Source organism: Camelus dromedarius, chromosome 9 (genome assembly GCF_036321535.1).
Source record: "Camelus dromedarius isolate mCamDro1 chromosome 9, mCamDro1.pat, whole genome shotgun sequence".
Lineage (NCBI taxonomy): Eukaryota > Metazoa > Chordata > Mammalia > Artiodactyla > Camelidae > Camelus > Camelus dromedarius.
Genome location: NC_087444.1, coordinates 2724287 through 2741904, shown reverse-complemented (window position 1 = coordinate 2741904; position 17618 = coordinate 2724287). Strand labels below are relative to the sequence as shown.

The 17618-nt window shown below is 45.2% G+C and overlaps 1 protein-coding gene across 6 annotated transcripts in view; it reads left to right on the top strand.

Moving 5' to 3' along the window:
• Window positions 1-414: 414 nt before the first annotated feature.
• DIPK1A (divergent protein kinase domain 1A) overlaps window positions 415-17618 on the top strand; it is a 94009-nt gene continuing 76805 nt past the window's right edge. The window contains exons 1-6 of one of the 6 annotated variants that reach the window (XM_064488720.1): window positions 460-535; window positions 6246-6306; window positions 8000-8146; window positions 8374-8489; window positions 8705-8800; window positions 11421-11621. Coding sequence is in view for 2 of the 6 variants with exons in the window: in XM_031457607.2 (XP_031313467.2) it covers window positions 482-535 (54 nt within the window). In the remaining 4 variants the exon portion in view is untranslated. Of the gene's footprint in view, window positions 536-6245; window positions 6307-7999; window positions 8801-11420; window positions 11622-17618 lie in introns of all 6 variants that reach the window. The other 5 variants (XM_064488718.1, XM_064488719.1, XM_064488717.1 and 2 more) reach the window with 5 other exon arrangements.

The following is a 17618-nucleotide window of genomic DNA, read 5'->3' as shown; positions in this document are numbered from 1 at the left end:
GGCGGGACGCGCGGCGGGGGCGCGAGGAGCTGGGGGCCGGCAGCGAGGTGCGCGCGGCCTGAGCGCCGGGCCCTGGGGACCCGCCCCGGCCCGCGCCTGCCCGCGCCGAGCGAGCGAGCGACACCCCGCGCCCGTGGGGCCCCCTCCCTCCTCCTCCGCTCGCCTCCCCTTTAAGCGCAAGGCGCAGCTGGATTTGTGTCGGCCGAGGCGAGGCGCGACTCCCCTTTATGGCGGAGTCGGCGGCAGCGGCTCTGACAGCCGCGGCGGCGGGGCGCGCGGGGCGGGAGGCCGGGCCTCGGGCCGCCGTCACCGCCGCGGAGCGCGGGGGGAGCGCGGCGCGGGCGCGGGGGGAACGCGGCGCGGGCGCGGGCGCGGGGGCGGGCGCGGGGGCGGGCCGGCCCGGCGCGGGGGGCGGGGAGCTGGGCGGCCGGCGCGCGGGTCCGCCTCTGACTGCGGCGCGGCGGGGCGATGTGCGATCACCATGGCGAGGAGTCTCTGTCCGGGGGCCCGGCTGAGGAAGCCCTGCTGCCTCCAGGTAGGCCGGCGGCGAGCCCGCCACGCGCGCGGTCCTGCCGCGCGGGGCCCCCCCCGCCCCGGGCCCCGCTGCCCGCGCCCCCCTCCACCCCGCCGGCCGGCACCTGGCGGCGCGCCCCCCGCCCCCGCCCCCCGCCGGCCCGCGCGCCCCCGCGCCCCCCGCGCCCCGAGAGCCCGCGCCGTGACCCGGCTGCGACCCGGCAGCCTGGCGTGTGGGGCTCGGCGCTCTGGGCTCGGGACGTGCCGCCGCCTTCTCCCGGGGCGGGCGCTTCTCCCCCCTCCCCGGTGGGCCCCGCGGGCCAGCTGCTCCCGACTCTGTCCTGGGTCTTCAGTCGCTGGTGGGAAAGGTGGCGTGTCACCCCTCCATATTTTAGAAAATTAAGGCAGTTTGTCATCTGAGCGCTTCCCCACAGCCCGGAGAAGCGGCGTGTGCCTCGTGCCGAACCCCTTGGCTCGGTCTTTCAAACATCACACCGTGATTTAAATGGGAGGTGGGGCCCGGCAGCCGGGCGAGGCGGACGGGGGTCTGCATTTTAACAGGAGGGAAGTAGTGTCTGGTGCCAGTCTCACATAGCCCAGCAGTGCAAACGTAATTCTCAGTCATGTCATGTGTACTGTTCGCGTGCTAATTTTTCAAGATTTCCCGTTCCACCCTCTGTTCCGCTGCCAGCCTGTCTTCTAACCCCACTGCTGCCTTCATGTACTGTTGGTCACCAGGGGGACCTAGTGGACACCGTAAGAAGCTGAGCGCAAATGCATCACCCCAGTGGAAAAACAACTACAAATCAATGCCTCGCGTGGGCCAGCAGTGTTGTCTGCATGCAGAGGACAGTATTCCTTTACCGCTTACATTAAAAGGCCTAAAGGTGTTGATAGATTATTTGGGATGGGATGAGTTCCATAAATTGCTCAGCTGGGGCTTTTATAAATTATTTTAAAAGTTGAGAAGACACCATCTCAGGACAAGTAAATCTTACATTTTTGTTTGGAAATTGCATGTGTGAATCATTACCCTGCAGCATGGACTGCAGATTGGAAGCCCGTGATGTGAAGAGTATAGGAGTAAAAACTGAGCGCTGAGCCTTTGCGTGGCTCCGCCGGCGGTTCTGTGCCTGGAGGAGCGGTAGAGCAACCCAGCCTCGACTTCAGCCCAAGCCAGACGGCTCTTCGTCGCCCTTTATGTGAGGAAGGAGAAATCTCCCCAGACTCTGTCCTCAAAATAAGTTTATTGAGATGGCTAATATCTTTTTTTTTTCACTAAAACTGTCTATTTATTTTTACTATTTTAGGTTTTTGTGACAGGTTTTATTTTAGGCTTTGTTTCATTTGGTTCTCAATGTTCTCCAGAGCTGTGGTTGTGACATTTTGGGGCACCATCGCACAAAAGCTTACAGACTGGTCGAGTTAAGATTAGTTTTACAAATAGTTCTGCTTCTATTAATGGCAAATATTTGGTCTTTCTACCTTCCAGAATGTGCACATCATTGTCTATTACAAAATTAAGGTAAACTCAGATTTTAAGCATTTCAAAAGGACTTGGGTGCATAGTGATATTTTAGTAGGTCACTTCTATATAAAATATTAAGTAGAAACTTTACTGATTATAGTATTATATTTGAGATAAATAAATTTTAAAACATGGGAACCCAGAGGACTGGTGTTTTAAACATTGTCTTGGTGTTCGTATTTATCCTCTTTATAAATTTTCTTGTTAGTTTTCCCTCTCCATACTGTTTCAGTTTAACCAGTTTGAAAAAGGCCTTCAAATCACGCGAGTGTCATGCCTTCTTCTGTTCTCGGTGGAATGAGCCTACATCCCTCACCTTATGTTTTTAATACTTCTACTACTGTGCTTCAGCCTTGAAATTGTTTTGGGTGAAGTCAAAATAAGGTACTTTCAGCTGAGACTGTTATACAGCTATTCAGTTTCTCAGCCACTGAAAGTTGAATTAATATATATAGGACCCCTCCTACTTTTTAATTTTTATTGTTTGCTTTTTCTTGAGGGTAAAGTCATATCCCTTTGGGAATAGCATGAGGCCTGAGGACAGAGCTGAGTTTTGTTCATTTGTGCATCTGGTTCATTATGACCTTGAAAAATTCCGGACTCTTTGGTTCCACAGTTTCCATATCATAAAGTGGAGATTGTAGTTCTTAGCTGAGTAATCCCATGAATGTAGTGAGGATTAGCTAGATGGAATTAAATCTCTTTTGTGACACCTTTACTGAATTTTTAGTAGAAAAGCATGTGAACTTAAGGGGTCACTACATATAGGTAAATATATTAAATTCCTCAACCAAAGGCTTCTGGCTTTCTCCCACCTCCTTTTTCACTTGAGCATTTATTGGCCTGGATGCATGATATGCCTTACTTTCTTCACTCCATCATTTTTTTGTTGGTTGCCTCTAACGTGCTGGAAACTCGGTGAGGTGTTAGAGATCCTACAGGGGCTGAGGAAACACCTTCGTGGTCCTCATGGAGTTTAACCTCTAGTCAGGGAGACAAACGTTAATCGGAGAGTCTTAGAAACAAATTGTGACAAGAGTAAGTGCTATGAAGGAAAAGCAAAGGGACAGAAGGCCGCCTGAGAGCAGGGGGACGGTTTCTCTCTCTCTTTTTAGAAGTATTTGACTGTGGAAAGTTTTATACATACATAAAACAGAGAAAAGAAACCGCAGTGAACTCTTCTGTACCTATCACCTGCTGTCAACAGTTATCTGTATTTTGTTTCTTCTCCCCTCCCGGTATCTTCCTTCCAGCTGATCTCAGATATCACATCATTTCATCCAGATACCACAGTGTGCATTCCTAACAGATAAGGGTATCTTTAGACATAACTGTAACACCCTTATCACTAATAACAATTCCTTGTTTTTTCCCCACCCTCCTCCTAGGTATGCATTACCCTGAGACGACTAAATTCAATTTGCCAGGAGGTGGGTTTACTGTGACTTGAGAGGGTCTCTTGGTAAAAACAAAAAAGACTCTCCCCTTACCAGCTTGTTCCTACTGGAAATTCTTTGGAGGGCAACTAATTCTGATTTCAGGTTTGGGGAGAATGTCTTAGAAGATGTCTGGTTTGAGGAACATTTTTGTGTAAATGTAGTATTTTAATTTAAAATGAGGCTGTAATTAATCAACAGGTATAAAAGGTCTTGTAGTTTGGGGGTAGGGGAGGGGCTAAAGAGTACAGAAGGGATTGGATTTCAAAGATGGGGGAAGAGATGAAGGGCCCAGGAAGAAGAGGGGGCGGTTGCAGAGACCAGCTTTGTGTACTTGCAGTTGTGCTGTTTGTCTTCAGCTGTGTAAGTCAAAAAGCAGTTACACCTGAGGTGTTCAGGCCTTAGGGCTTGCAAGTTCCTCTTCCTACTACAATTTACAGGGGGAAAACTTTAAGCAATTGGCTTAATTATAAAGGATCTTCATTCCCAGTGTTTTCTTTACTCCAAATATCACTATGGTAATTGATAATGCTTCTAGACAACTGTAGTATTAAGCAATTAATATGTTTTCAGATGTAATATGGCTTAAGCAGGCATTTATGGACTAACATGGGGACCTAGTTAGTGTTTATAAAGCAAAAGAGATTCTGTTGCTTGTGAAGTAAAGGACTGATGTGGTATATCCATGTGGTAGATTATTATTTGGGAATAAGGAGGAATGAAGGCCTGATACATGCTGTAACATGGATGAACCTTGAAGACATTAGCTGTATGAAAGAAGTCAGTTACAAAAGATCACATATTCTGTGGCTCCCTTTAAATGAAGTGTCCAGAATAGGCGAATCTATAAAGACAGAAAATACATTAGTTGTTGCCTAGGGCTGGAAGGGTTGGGGGGAAATGGGTATGAGGTTTCTTTTTGGGGTAACAGAAATGTTCTAAAATTGATACTATTCACAACTCCGTGAATATACTAAGAGCCACTGAGCTGTATACTTTAAATGAATAAAGTGTATGGTATGTGAATTATGTCTCAGTAAATCTGTTAGAAAAAAAAAAAAAAGGAACTGAGTTTATCCCCTTGATGTGGTCCTTCTCTGTGCCTCTTGTCGATTCCACCACTGCCAGCTCTTTGGTGCAGGGGCACTTACTTCATCCAGAGGGCCGGTCAGGCACGCTTGCTTGCCTGTGCGTCCTCTCTGTGAGCCGGGAGGGCTCGTGACCTGCCTGCAGTAGGCAGAAATAGATCGCCAACAAGCACTGAGCCCGGGCAAGGCCTCGCTCCCGGAGCACGCTACCCCACGGCTCTGTCTTCCCCAGCCGTTGTGCTGAGACACCACCTGGGAAGTGGTGCTTCCTGGGCTGCCTGAATGTTGTGGCACATTGAGCGGAGTCGAATCCTGTCCCTGCGATCAGAATCTGTGGGTGTGTTAAGCAGTTTGGACCATTTTTAGGCAGTTTTTCTTCCACACACCATTATGATGATACTCCTTGTGGCCTGCTGGGTGTGGTGACCCAGAATGACACCTGTGTTTGTTCTTAGCAGTATGTTGTCTACAAATTAGGATCTACTTTGTTTAGGGTTTACTCATAGCCTGAGTGGGACTGATGACACAGCAGCCCTGTAATTCACTGGTTTTAGTTTATAATACCTTCTTCCTTCTCACTATCATTAAGTCCTGGAAGAATGAAAGTTAAGACAATTTAAGTTAATTCTGTATACTTAGATTATACACATTTTGCACCCCAGTCATTCTGCCTGCATGACCTGTTGCATATAAAAAGCTGACGCAAGTCTAATGGAATTTGAAGTCTGAGATACTTGGTTGCATCTGTGGGTTTTCACGTCCTTCAAATTGCAAAAGTTTTACATTTCTTGAAGCATCCTCTTAGAAATGACTACTTCAGCCGTTTCAGCTGTGTGCTCAGAAGGGCCGTCACGGTGAGTGGGTGATTACGGTGCTGGCAGAGGTTTAGCATTTCTGGTACCTGGCTCTTCGCCTTGTGTTAGTACTGCTTTTCAGTCATGACTGCTGTGGATGGTCTGGTTCTTTGTGACTTCACATGGGTATCTTGTGGGATTTAGTGCCAGGTAGGGCTGCTAATACAGATCAGCTGGTGACAGTGACAATGCTGACAAATACTGTGGTAAGAATAATATGGCTTCTTGCTCATTTTCAGCTTCCAGGATTTTTTTTTAATCTAAGGCTAATTAGAGCAGGTGGTTGTTTCCTGTTCCCCAGAGAGAGAAGGACCACAGGTGGTGTGGTTCCCATCAGCCCGGTCATGCCTACTGCTCAGGGCCAAACTTTCTCCTTTGCCTGAAAGTAAATCTCCAGAGCTTAGCTTCCTGAGACTGGTGACTGTATATGGGGAGCCTGTGTATCCCACAATGTCTTAGATTCAAGCACAGAATTATTATTTTATTATTATTATCATTATTATTATTATTATGGGTTTTGGAGGGGGAAGTCATTAGGTTTATTTATTTACTTTTTTTGGTAATGATTTTAATTTTATTTATTTATTTATTTAATGATCATCTTTTTTTAGGTGTGATCATGGTGTTGTGGCTAATTTTTTTCTTTTCTTTTCTATTATGGCCAAAAACATAGTGTAAAATTTACCATTTTAACCATTTTTAAGTATGCAGTACAGTGGTGTTAATATATGTACATTGTTGGCAACAGATGGGTAGAGCTTTTTCATCTTGCAAAACTGAAACTCTGTACCTATCAAATAACAACTTCTCATTTTCCCCTCCCCAGCAGCCTGGTAACCACATTCTACTTTCTGTTTCTGTGAGTTTGACTTCTTTGGAAAACTCATGTAAGTAGAATCATGCACAATCATTGTGACTGGCTTATTTCACTTACCGTAATGTCCTCAAGATTCCTGTGTCTTGTAGTGTGTGACAGGATGTCTTGCGTTTCAAAGGTTTAATAATGTTCCACTGTGTGTGTGCACCACCTTTTCTTTATCCAGTCATCAGTTGCTGGACGTTTAGGTTGCTTCCACCCCTTGGCTATTGTGAAGAGCGCTGCAGTGAACGTGGAAGTACTAACATCTCTCTGAGATCCTCCTTGCAGTTATTTTGTATCTATTCCTAGAAGTGGGGTTGCTGCATCATAGGGTAATTCTGTTTTAAATCTTTGAGGAACCCCTGTACTGTTTTCCCTAGTGGCTGTACCATTTTACATTCCCACCAGCAACACACAAGGACTCCGGGTTTTCCACATCCTCATCAGCGCTTGGGGCTTTCTGTGTTGTTGAACGGCCATCCTGATGGGTGTGAGGTGACATCTCCCTGTGGTTTGAATTTGCATCTCCCTGATGATTAGCCATGTCGAGCATCTTTTCGTGTGCCTGCTGGCCGTTTGTATGTTTTCTTTGGAAAGAACCTTCTTGATTTATTGTTTCAGAATGTTGTTTATTCAACAGAGTTAATGGGTTACTGTAAGCAGAATTTCCCTTTCTTTCCTAAGAACAGAATGTCATGTTTGAGGATGTTCTTGCAACAGAGATTTATAGCACGCTAACCACCCTCCGCATTAGCCTACGACATCGTTTCACACATACCCAGTGTCAGTCACAGACTCATAGTTTTACACCACGACCCCTCCCATTGCTTGAAAATTAGAACTTATTTATTTTAAATTTAAAATACTGATCAACATGCCAGCCTTTGTACCCTTGATTGATTCCTGGACTGAAAAAAAAAAGCAATAAAGGGGTTTTTTGAGGTAATGGGGAGATCTGAAAATGGGCCGCACATTGGGGAGTACTGTATCAGCGGTAAGTTGTGTCATATGGGGGGGGGGGTTCTTATTTTTTAGAAGATATGAACTGAAGTATTTAGAGTGAAAAACTCATAATGTTTGTAATTTACTTTTAAATAGCTCAGGAATAAAAATATATATGCAAAGAGCAGGGTTTCTCAACGCAAGCACTGTTGGGCTGGGGAATTCCTCGCTCTGCAGGGCTCTGTGTTGCAGGACATTTAGTAGCGTCCCAGGCCTCTGCCCACCCCCAGTAGTGACAATCAGAAATGTCTCCAGACGTTGCCAGATGTCCCCTGGGAGGCAAGTTGTTCCCAGTTGAGAACCGTTGATACCGAGAAGGAGAGCGACGGAGGGGGAGAGATACTTAAAAACGTTTAGAAAGGGAGACGAAACAAATAAATGTAGGACAGTGTCAGTAGTTGATGAACGTAAGTGTAAGTGTAAAGGTATGCTTTTCACTGTTCTTCTGAATTTTCTGTAGATTTAAACATTTTCAAAATAAAAGTTTGGATGTAAATAAATTAGACTGGACTTCATAATAACTGAATCTGACTAGAAATAAATGAACTCTGTCCGATGTTACATTAAGGGTTAAGAAAATGAGATTTGATAGAGCGTGTTTGAGGTCAGTGATTAAAGAAAGCATGTTAGTTTTCCAGTGGTCCTGTAACAAATCGCCACAAATTTAGCAGCTTAAAACAACACCCATTTATCTGTACCCTTGTCTCACACTCCTGCAGGTTAGAAGCCCCAGCATGGTGTGACCCATCTGGTTCTCTGCTCCAGGTTTCACAAGGTTGAACATCAAGGCATCCCGGGGGCTGAGTTTCTTTCTGGAGCTCTGGGAATTGACTTCCAGGCCCTTTCAGGTGGTTTTCAGAACCCAGGTCTGTAGTAGGATCGAGGACTCCATTCCGTGCCGGCGTTTGGCTGGGGTTGTTCTCAGTGTCCAGAGGCTGCCTGCACTCCTTGGTTCTCACTCCCTTTCTCCCGCCTCAAAGCCAGAAGCAGGGGGTGGGGTCCCTCGCATGCTTCCCGTCTCTCTGACGGCTTCCTCTGCCCTTTTCCATCTTTCTCTGCCTCACCTCTGATTCCTTCCTCTTCTGCTTTGAAGGGTTTGCATGGTTACACTGGGTCCACCTGCATAAGCCAGGGTAACGCTTCTACTTCAAAGTCAGCCGATTAGTGACCTTAGTTCTCCCTGCAGAGTCTCTTCACAGCAGACTCCAGGTGAGTGTTGGATTGAACAACCAGCGGGCGGGCATCTTGGGAGAGACCTTTAGCATCCTGTCTGCCGCAGAAGGAGCGCAACTGAATTCTGACAGTTTAAGAAAATCAATCATTTCCTAACATAGTTTGACTTTTTCCCCCATTACTGTTAGGCTGAAAGACGTTGCTGTGGAAGAGATTTTATGAGAGAGTTATTATGACGTTTATCATTTCAGCCATTACTGTGAGAGGAATCATGCATATTTATTTTGTAAAGGAAAGAAAATGCAAATAGCCACTGAGCAGCCACATGTGGAGACACTTGTGAGCAGGTACTGTTCTTTCTGTTTGTCTTGTTTTGTTTTAGGGTTTTTCATTGAAGTACAGTTGATGTGCAGTGCGTTAGTTTCCGGTGTACAGCATAGTGGTTCACTTGTACATACATATATTCGTTTTCATTTTTCTTTATAGCTTATTACAAAATATTAAATATAGTTCCCTGTGTTGTACAGTAGGACCTTGTTGTTTATCCAGTAAATGCTAGTCTTAAATCTTTTGAATCCTTATACGAACTAAAGTACAGGTGGAAAAGCACCACTTCATGAATACACTTCTTTAAAATGTAACCAGTTTCTTTCTGTTTATTGCTATCATTAACGTTGTTGTTCATCACCCGTTAAAGAAGACAACTGTGGTTTTGTTTTCATGTGCCAACTTACAAGGTTTTCAGTCACACCTGATCCAGTAGAACTAAATGTGCCCCAGTGAAGGCAGGGCCTGTTTGTTACCTTGGCCTTGGCCTTTGTCCTGAGCATTTGGTACTCAGGATGTGCAAAATGATGCAATATAGTACACATAGTTTTACACATATTCAGAGATGTCCTGTAATCACTCCAAGATACTGAACTCGAATAGCTCCCACTAAGCACACACTCCTGTCTCTTTCACAGTCCTACTCTTAACTGTTACCACTACTGGTGTCGTATCATCTTCATCATTGTCATCATCACTGAGGCTCTGCCACTCCAGTCTGTCAGCCCCTCTGGCTTCCCTGTTCAGTCAGGCTCCCGTGATCTTTGCTCTTCTTTGCTCACCACCACCTCTTCTCTGACCTTCCTTCATTCTTGCCCCGATACCCACACGCTTCCCTTCAGTCTCATCTTCCTTTGCCCCCTGCTTCCCTCAGGACTCCAGCCTTCTCTCCTTCTCATTTTGCGCTGTCTCCTTGGGTAATTGCATCTCTTCACATGGCTTCCGCTACAGCCCACGTAACTCATGGGTCTCAACTCCGTGTCGCCAGCCCCAGCCTCCCTGCCCCCAACTCCAGACTTGCATTTCTAGCTGCTTGTTTGACGTCCGCCTGCAGACAGCGCTTCACATCCAACACGCCAAGGCTGAAGCCCCGCCCGTTTGCTTCCTTTCCTGTCGTTTAGTGATACTCTTCAGGTATTTAAGAGGTAAATATACCCAAGTCCTTCTAGACTCTCCCTCTTTCTTTCTTTCTTTTCTTTTAAATTGAGGTGTAGTCGATTCACAATATTGTGTTACTGTCTGGTGCACAGCACTGTGGTTCAGCTAGACCTGTGTGTGTCCTTTTTCATTATAGGCTGTTGCAAGATACTGAATGTAGTTCCCTGTGCTCTGCAGTAGGACTTTGTTGTTCGTCTGCCTTATATGCAGTGGTTAGAGTCTCCGTCTTTCTTTGCCCACAGCAGGTCTGCTAGTGCATCTCCCAAGTAACTTTGGACCGCATCATCTCTTTTTTGAAAAAAATATGGTGTTACCAACTATGGTCACCGTCTTTGACATTAGATCCTCAGACCTCATTCATCTTAGAGCTATAAGGCTGTACCCTTTACCAGCCTCTCTCTACTTCCCCACCTCCCAGCCTCTGGTACCTGTCTTTCTACTCTCTGTTTCTAAGAGTTTGACTTTAGAAATTTTTTTTAGATTCCACATATAAATGATACTTTGCAGTATTTGTCTTTCTGTGTCTGGCTTATTTCACTTAGCCTATTACCCTCAAGATCCATCTATTTTGTCACAAATGGCAGAATTTCTGTCTGTCTCATGGCTGAGTAATATTCCATTGCATATGCATGTCATGTTTTCTTTATCCATTCATCCTTTGATGGACACTTTGGACACAGGTTGTTTCCACGTCGTGGCTGTTGTGACTAAGGCTGCGTGAACGTGGGAGTGCAGCCATGTCTTTGAGATCCTGCTTTCATTTTCTTTGCTGTATATGCAGAAGTAGGAATGCCGTTTCATACGGTGTCCTATTTTTTAATTTTTTGCCCGACCTCCATACTGTTTTCCATAGTGGCTGTACCAGCAGTGCACAGGGGTTCCTTTTTCTCCACACCTTTGCCTGCATAGTTGTCTCTTTTTTTGATGTTATTCTATCTAGCAGGTGCGAAGTGGCATCTCATTGTGACTGTGATTGACATTTCCCTGCTGACCGGCGATAGTGAGCACCTTTCCCTGTGCCTCTTGGCCGTCTGCCTCCTGCTGGTGCCATGACTCTCTCCTTTTGTCTCATGAGTCCCTCTGTAACAGCTTCCAGAATGGCCCTCCTGCCTCATTTACCCCTCTCAGATCCGTCCTCCAAACTGCTTCCGAACTGTCTTCCCTGAAGTGCACATCTGATCACATCTCCCTCCTTCCCAGTCGGATCCTTCAGTGGCTTCCCACTTCCTTCGGTAGAGTTCTGAGCACGGCCCTTCGTTTCTGGTCCCTCCCTGTCTTGCCCTTTCATTCCTGCCACTACCATCTCATGCACCGTTTGCTCTGCCAGCCCTGAAGAGCTCCCAGGTTCCCAGCACGCCACGCCCTCTCTCACACGTCAGCCTGTCTGCCCCACCGCTCCCTCCGTGTCCTAGACTGCCCTTCCCTCGTTTCCCTGCATCGCTCTTCACCTGGCTCATTCTCAGTATTCCATTTGTCCTTTAGGTTTCACTCAGGCAGTGACCTTTTGGCAGTTCCTCTGTAACACCCCGCGTGGTGTGGCCCAGCCTGTGGGGGACATGGTACCCGGCACACACTTCTCTTGCAGCATGTATGACGTTGCATTGTCATCGGCGGTTTTCATATCTTCGTTCTGCCTCAGACTGTGATCTCCCCAACAGCTGAGACGTCAGGAGGAGATGCTCAGTAAGTTTTTGTTGAATGAGTGAATCAGCATAAACATGGACATAGGGTTTTACAGAGCTGATTAGATTAACCACTTACAGGAAAGGAGACATGCACACAGTAAGTGAGACAGTATAGACGAGCTTGTGATGCACTCAGAACCCCCCTTCCAGCTCTGCTCTCAGAAGGCAGCCTCTTTGAATCACCTATCTTTTTGAATATCCTGGTGGCTACCCCTCTGACTTCTGCAGCTGTGTATCTAAAAGGAACTGCACACATCCTGGGAGGTGCATAAGATGTTGAATTTGAGTACTGGGAGAAATTATTTGAAATTGTATATATTCTTATATACTTTTTATATTTTAAAATGTTTTTGTCAAAATAGATGGTGATTTTCTGATTTTGATTTATTATGATAAGCATCCTACCCCATAAAATCTATTCAAATTTATTCTTGTATGCTTTTAATTTCTATTTTTGTGTGAGTCACAATATATATGTAATAGATTATTATAGTCATAAGTTTATGTAGAATATTAAAAAGTAAATATATGAATGTTAGGCCTTTGCACTTTAAAGTATTTTCCTGAGAGAGCTGTGTGATAACAAAGATTTGGGGCCGCTGTTGTAAACGATAGACTTGACCTCTGTTCTCGGCTTACCAGCTTTCGGTGATGTCCGCTGACTTTCCACTTTTAGAAATGAGTGTTTGGCTTTCTTGCTCTACAGTCATCTCATTCTTTTCCAGTATTTGATTATTAATTTTACTTCATCTGTTGCTGAACTTAGTGACTGCAGATGATGCCAGCTCCCTCTCACGTCATCTGCTGTTGCAGTATGTCTGCTCCTCCCTTTTTAAGAAGGGGAATTGGAACACGTACTGGTTTTGCGTCTGTTTTTCCCACTTTCTGTCAGCGACACTTTCACATTGTCAAGATTGATGTACATTTCACCATATTACTACAACAAATCTCCATATAGGTTGAATCTAAAAGATGGAAACTGTGACTAGTATTGTGTTATCATGACTTGTTAATTCTTCCATAAAGGAAAACCCCCTTATAAACGAGGCCCTCTGTCTGCAGGGTGAAGTTATTTTCTGCTTGTCAGGAAAGCAGGTAGAATTAACAGACCAGGACAAATGCCTCCTGTTATTAAGCGAATTACTGGAAAGATTTGTCCCTTCCCAGAAGCTAAACCACATTTCTGCCGATAGGGAAGAGAACATGTGGTATTTGCATATCGCCTATAAAAAATTTCTTCTCCCAGGCCACAAATGATAAATGCTGGGGAGGGTGTGGAGAAAAGGGGGCCCTCCTACACTGTTGGTGGGAATGTAGTTTGGTGCAGCCATTATGGAAAACAGTATGGAGAGTCCTCAAAAAACTAAAAATAGACTTACTATATGATCCAGCAATCCCACTCCTGGGCATATATCCAGAGGGAACTTTAATTTCAAAAGATACATGCACCCCACTGTTCACAGCAGCACTATTTGCAACAGCCAAGACATGGAAGCAGCCTAAGTGTCCACTGACAGACGACTGGATAAAGAGGTTGTAGTATGTTTATACAAGGGAATACTACTCAGCCATAAAAAGAATAAAATAATGCCATTTGCAGCAACATGGCTGGACCTGGAGATTGTCATTCTAAGTGAAATAAGCCAGAAAAACAAAGAAAAATATCATATGATATCACTTATGTGTGGAATCTAAAAAAAAAAAACAAATGAACTTATTTACAAAACAGAAATAGACTCACAGACATAGAAAACAAACTTACGGTTACCACAGGGGGAAGAGGGTGGGAAATGATAAATTGGGAGTTCAAGATTTGCAGGTACTACTATATATAAAATAGATAAATAAGTGTATACTGTATAGCACGGGGAACTATATTCACTATCTTATAGTAACCTATAATGATAAAGAATATGAAAATAAATGTACGTATGCATATGTATGACTGAACTATTATGCCGTACACCAGAAATTGGCACAGCGTTGTAAACTGAGTATACTTCAATAAAAAATAATTTTCTTTTCGCTTAGAAATCATGCTTGCTTGCCTTGTAATGTTCCTGCTAAAGAATAATAACTTAAAGCCTAGCCTTTGGGATCTGTCGTGAAGTAACAGTTAGGATTTGCGATCTCTCTGAGCCACAGTTTCTCCCCGCTTCAGTCAGTACCCTGTCTTGTTTTGGAATGGTTACCTGGCTGTACTTAGCTGTAGGGAGCAGACATTTCTCCTGTTACCCGCATCGCAAATCCAAGTGAACCTCGCTGGTTCTGAAGTCCTGGACTATTTGAATAATGAAAACAACTTTCACCTTCCTTCTGGAAGAGCACTGCAGGTAGGAACTGGCTGTCGTTTGGTGCTGCGTTTATAGGAAAGAGAAGGAGAGTGGAAGCTATTTTGATCAGTCTTTCTCTTAGTGTCCTGAGATTTATGTCTTGAGACAAACCATATCAAAGTTAGTTCTGGCCGAAGATGAAGGGCTCTCTATTTTTAGTGCCCCCTAAACGTCATTCCATACTTAGTGCAGGGCCCATTTGTCTGCCAGGGTTACATTCTCTTCTCTCCAGGGCCAGGATCATGACCCCTGGGCTCTCAGGACTGTAAGATCAACAGCAGCCAGACCCTCTTCTTTCATATGCTGGTTCCTTACAATTAGGGCATATGTCAGCTTGCTTCTGATTTGAAATGTAGCTTTTTTGGTGACATTTGTCTCCCTTCCTTCCTTCCTTCCTTCCTTCCTTCCTTCCTTCCTTCCTTCCTTCCTTCCTTCCTTCCTAGTTTTCAGGGAGTTTCTAATTGCCTTTTTTTTTTTTTTTTTTTGGCATAGTATGCCTTTATCATAGCCTCACTTTTTCCATATTTTCAGTTTTATTTTTTATTCTGTGGAATCCCCCTTCATGACCACGTGCTTTTCTAGGCTATTGCACAGCTGTCTTCCAAGGATTTCCCTCCACTCTTCTTCTGTGTTGGAATCACTGCTCTCAGGATCCTGTATCTCCCACTGTCCTGATTTATGCCATAATTTACTGGAGTGTATCCTGAAATAAGTTCTTTAGAAAGGATGTGTGGGAAGTAAACTTTCTGAGTCATACCTGAAATTGTCTTTATTGTACCTTTGTTTGTAGTTAGGTTGGGTGTAGAATTCTGGGCTGAAAATGATTTTCTTTAGAAAATGTGAAGACATGGGGGTCCGTTGTCCTCAGACATCCTTTGCTGCTAACAAGAAGCCAGTCTGATTATCAGTCCTCCCTGGTTGACCTGGTGTTCCTGTTCAGGGTCTCCTTTTCGTGTTTGTTTTGGAACTCTGTGAGGAAATGAGTAGATGTGGGTCTTTCATCACTTGTGTTGAGCATTCACTGAACCCTTTCAGCCTTAAGACTTGAGTCTTTCTTTCGCTCTGGAGAATTCCATTACTGAATGGTTTCTCCCCTCTCTTCTCCTGTTCCCTCTTTTGGGAGGCTCTTATTAGTCAAATGTTGCACTTCTTGGATTGGCTCTTTGTAGCTCATTGTTTCTCTATTATTTCCATCTTTTTATCCAGATACTCATTCTGGGTTTTTCAATTTTATTTTCCAGATCATCTTGATTTTCTTTCCTTTTTAATCACCCTTTACAGTCTGGCTTTTAATTTAAACAAGTTCTTTCAAATTCTGTGTTTCTTTTTTTCGTGGTTTCCTACTCCTATTTTATGTAGAGGCAACACCCTTTGGAATCTTTTGATTATAGTAGTTTTTTAAAAAATATATTGTGTTTTCTTATGCCTCTTATTATATTTGTTCCCCTCAGGGTTCCTTATTCTGTTTTTCTTAGCTCTTCTTTTTCATTCTGCTGGATTTCCCCATGTGTCTTGGTTGTCTGTTCATCCTTTAGAAAGAAGGTCTGAGGAACTGGTGTGAATTTCCCCTGCTGTTTTGAAAGTTGGTCTCTTTCCCCCTCAGACCTGTCACCCAAGTGGATGGCCGGCTGTGCCCTCTGTGCAGGGTGGGATGTCTTGGCTGGTCGGCTTGCTCTGGGGTGAGCCTGTGCTCAGGCCCTTGGGGTGCTCCACTAGAAGCCTTAGCTTTCCCCACGTTATGTGTTCCTTCAGCTATCTGGGTTTTCAGCTGAGGGTTAATGCCAGGCTGCCTGTGATGTGTGTGGGGTAGGGGAAGCAGACGGAGGCGCCAACCAGCGCAGTTCCAGGTGCAGACCTTCAGTTATCCCCACTGTCTTCAGCCCCTTCTCCCTCCTGCCCCCATACCTCTGGCCCAGAGCCCAGAGCCTCGGGAGTTCCGGGGCAGACTGGCTCTCTAGGCTCATTCCCGCATTCCAGCAAGCAGCTTGGCGTCCAGCTCCTTTCGGTTGCCTTGTCGAGCGTCCTGGGCTGTGGCTTTCTCTGCCCGTCTCATCCATCAACACAATTCCATCTGCCTTTTGAATTCTAGAAACTTGTTGGGTCTTTCATCTGCTCATGAGCCCCCTACTTCCCTTCCCTTTTGATGTTAGAGGTTCATTGCTTCTTTTGCCTCCCTTATTTGAGTGTGGTTTTGCAAGCTTTAAATAGTAAGTGTATATCCTCAGTCTGCCATCTTGAACTGGAAATCCTGATGTGTGAACGTTAACTTTGTCTTCTGAATATTCCTACGCTGTGTGTCTTCATGGCTGCAGTGTCTGTTTATTGCACAGGTAATAAACTATTTCAGTAACATAGGCGAGAGAAGCGCAGCGAGTGGCTGCAGAGGGATAAAGCTAAAAACAAGGAGAAAACGACTCAGTTAAAGATGAGAGGCTTAAAATCAGCATCAGTCTCACGCCTCGTTTCTGTAGGTCGCCGTCAACAAGGGTGCTGCCCGCTAGGTCTCCGGTAGCGCTGGGCTGCAGCAGTGATTGGGCGAGGTCTCTGCTCGCACAGAACGTGCGTGTTGTTTTGGGAGGGTCACTGATGGACAGGTGATAAAGGAAATAAAAGAAATGACCGTGCAACGAAAGCATTGGGTAGCTGTGTGCACAGTGCAGATAATTAAAATAGCTGATGGGAGAGTGAGGGTCAGGACATCTGTGTTGGCGGCTGACTGCAGAACCTGGGATCTGACTCACAAGCAGAAGCCAGCCAGGCAAGAAGGGGACCTTGGCATTACCCTCAGAAAGCATATCCTGTCCTTTTAGTCAGCATAGCACCCCCCGACCACCACCACTTTTGGTTTTGATCATACCCCTGTCCTGTAAAAGATTTTTATATTGATGTAATGAATTGCCTAAACATTTCGTCAGCTTTTAAATAGCACCTTGGTGAAACAGACTCATGAGATTGTTCATTCCCCTAGGACAGAGAAGGGGTTAGTCCGTGATAGCAGGGTGGTTTGGTGAATTTAAAGGCCTCAATTATTATGCTTCAAGCAACAACTTAATTTGCTCCGGTCTGGTTCTTAGCTTTCAAGTGGAGTCTTCTTTCGATATATTGTGTTGCTATTTTGGTGCTTGTCGTCTTGCTATTCGCTGTTCCTCATCAGAAGCATTTACCGCTCACTTCTGTGTAGTCCCTGTGCCTGTACTGATACCGCAGGCTGCAGATGCACATTGGCTTTCGTCTTTAAATTGGGTACACTTTTCAAGGAGTATGGGGCTTGGATAGTTAAAGGGAACGAGTTAGCAGATCCTTCAACTCCCCATGTACTTTGTCCTAACGTTCTTCTGCTTGAGAATGCGCTTACGTGGAGGTGCAGGGACCGCTCTCCCACCTTGCTGTCGCAGCCCCTCTTCTCCCACTGTTGCAGCAGAAGGCCATCCCGCTCATCCACTCAGGTCTCACAAAGGTGCCTGGATGTAAAAGCCACTGAGGTGCCGAGCAAAGGCCAATTGAAAATATTGGTGTCTGTGCTGAGACAGTGAGTGAGTGAGTAATACGATCTCAGGGAATGGCTGGATGACAGTTCCTTTTGCAGTTCAAATACTCTCCCATTTTTTGCTCTCACAAAACTGAGAGACCTAATTCAGTTGTTTGCCAATTAACTAGTAGAT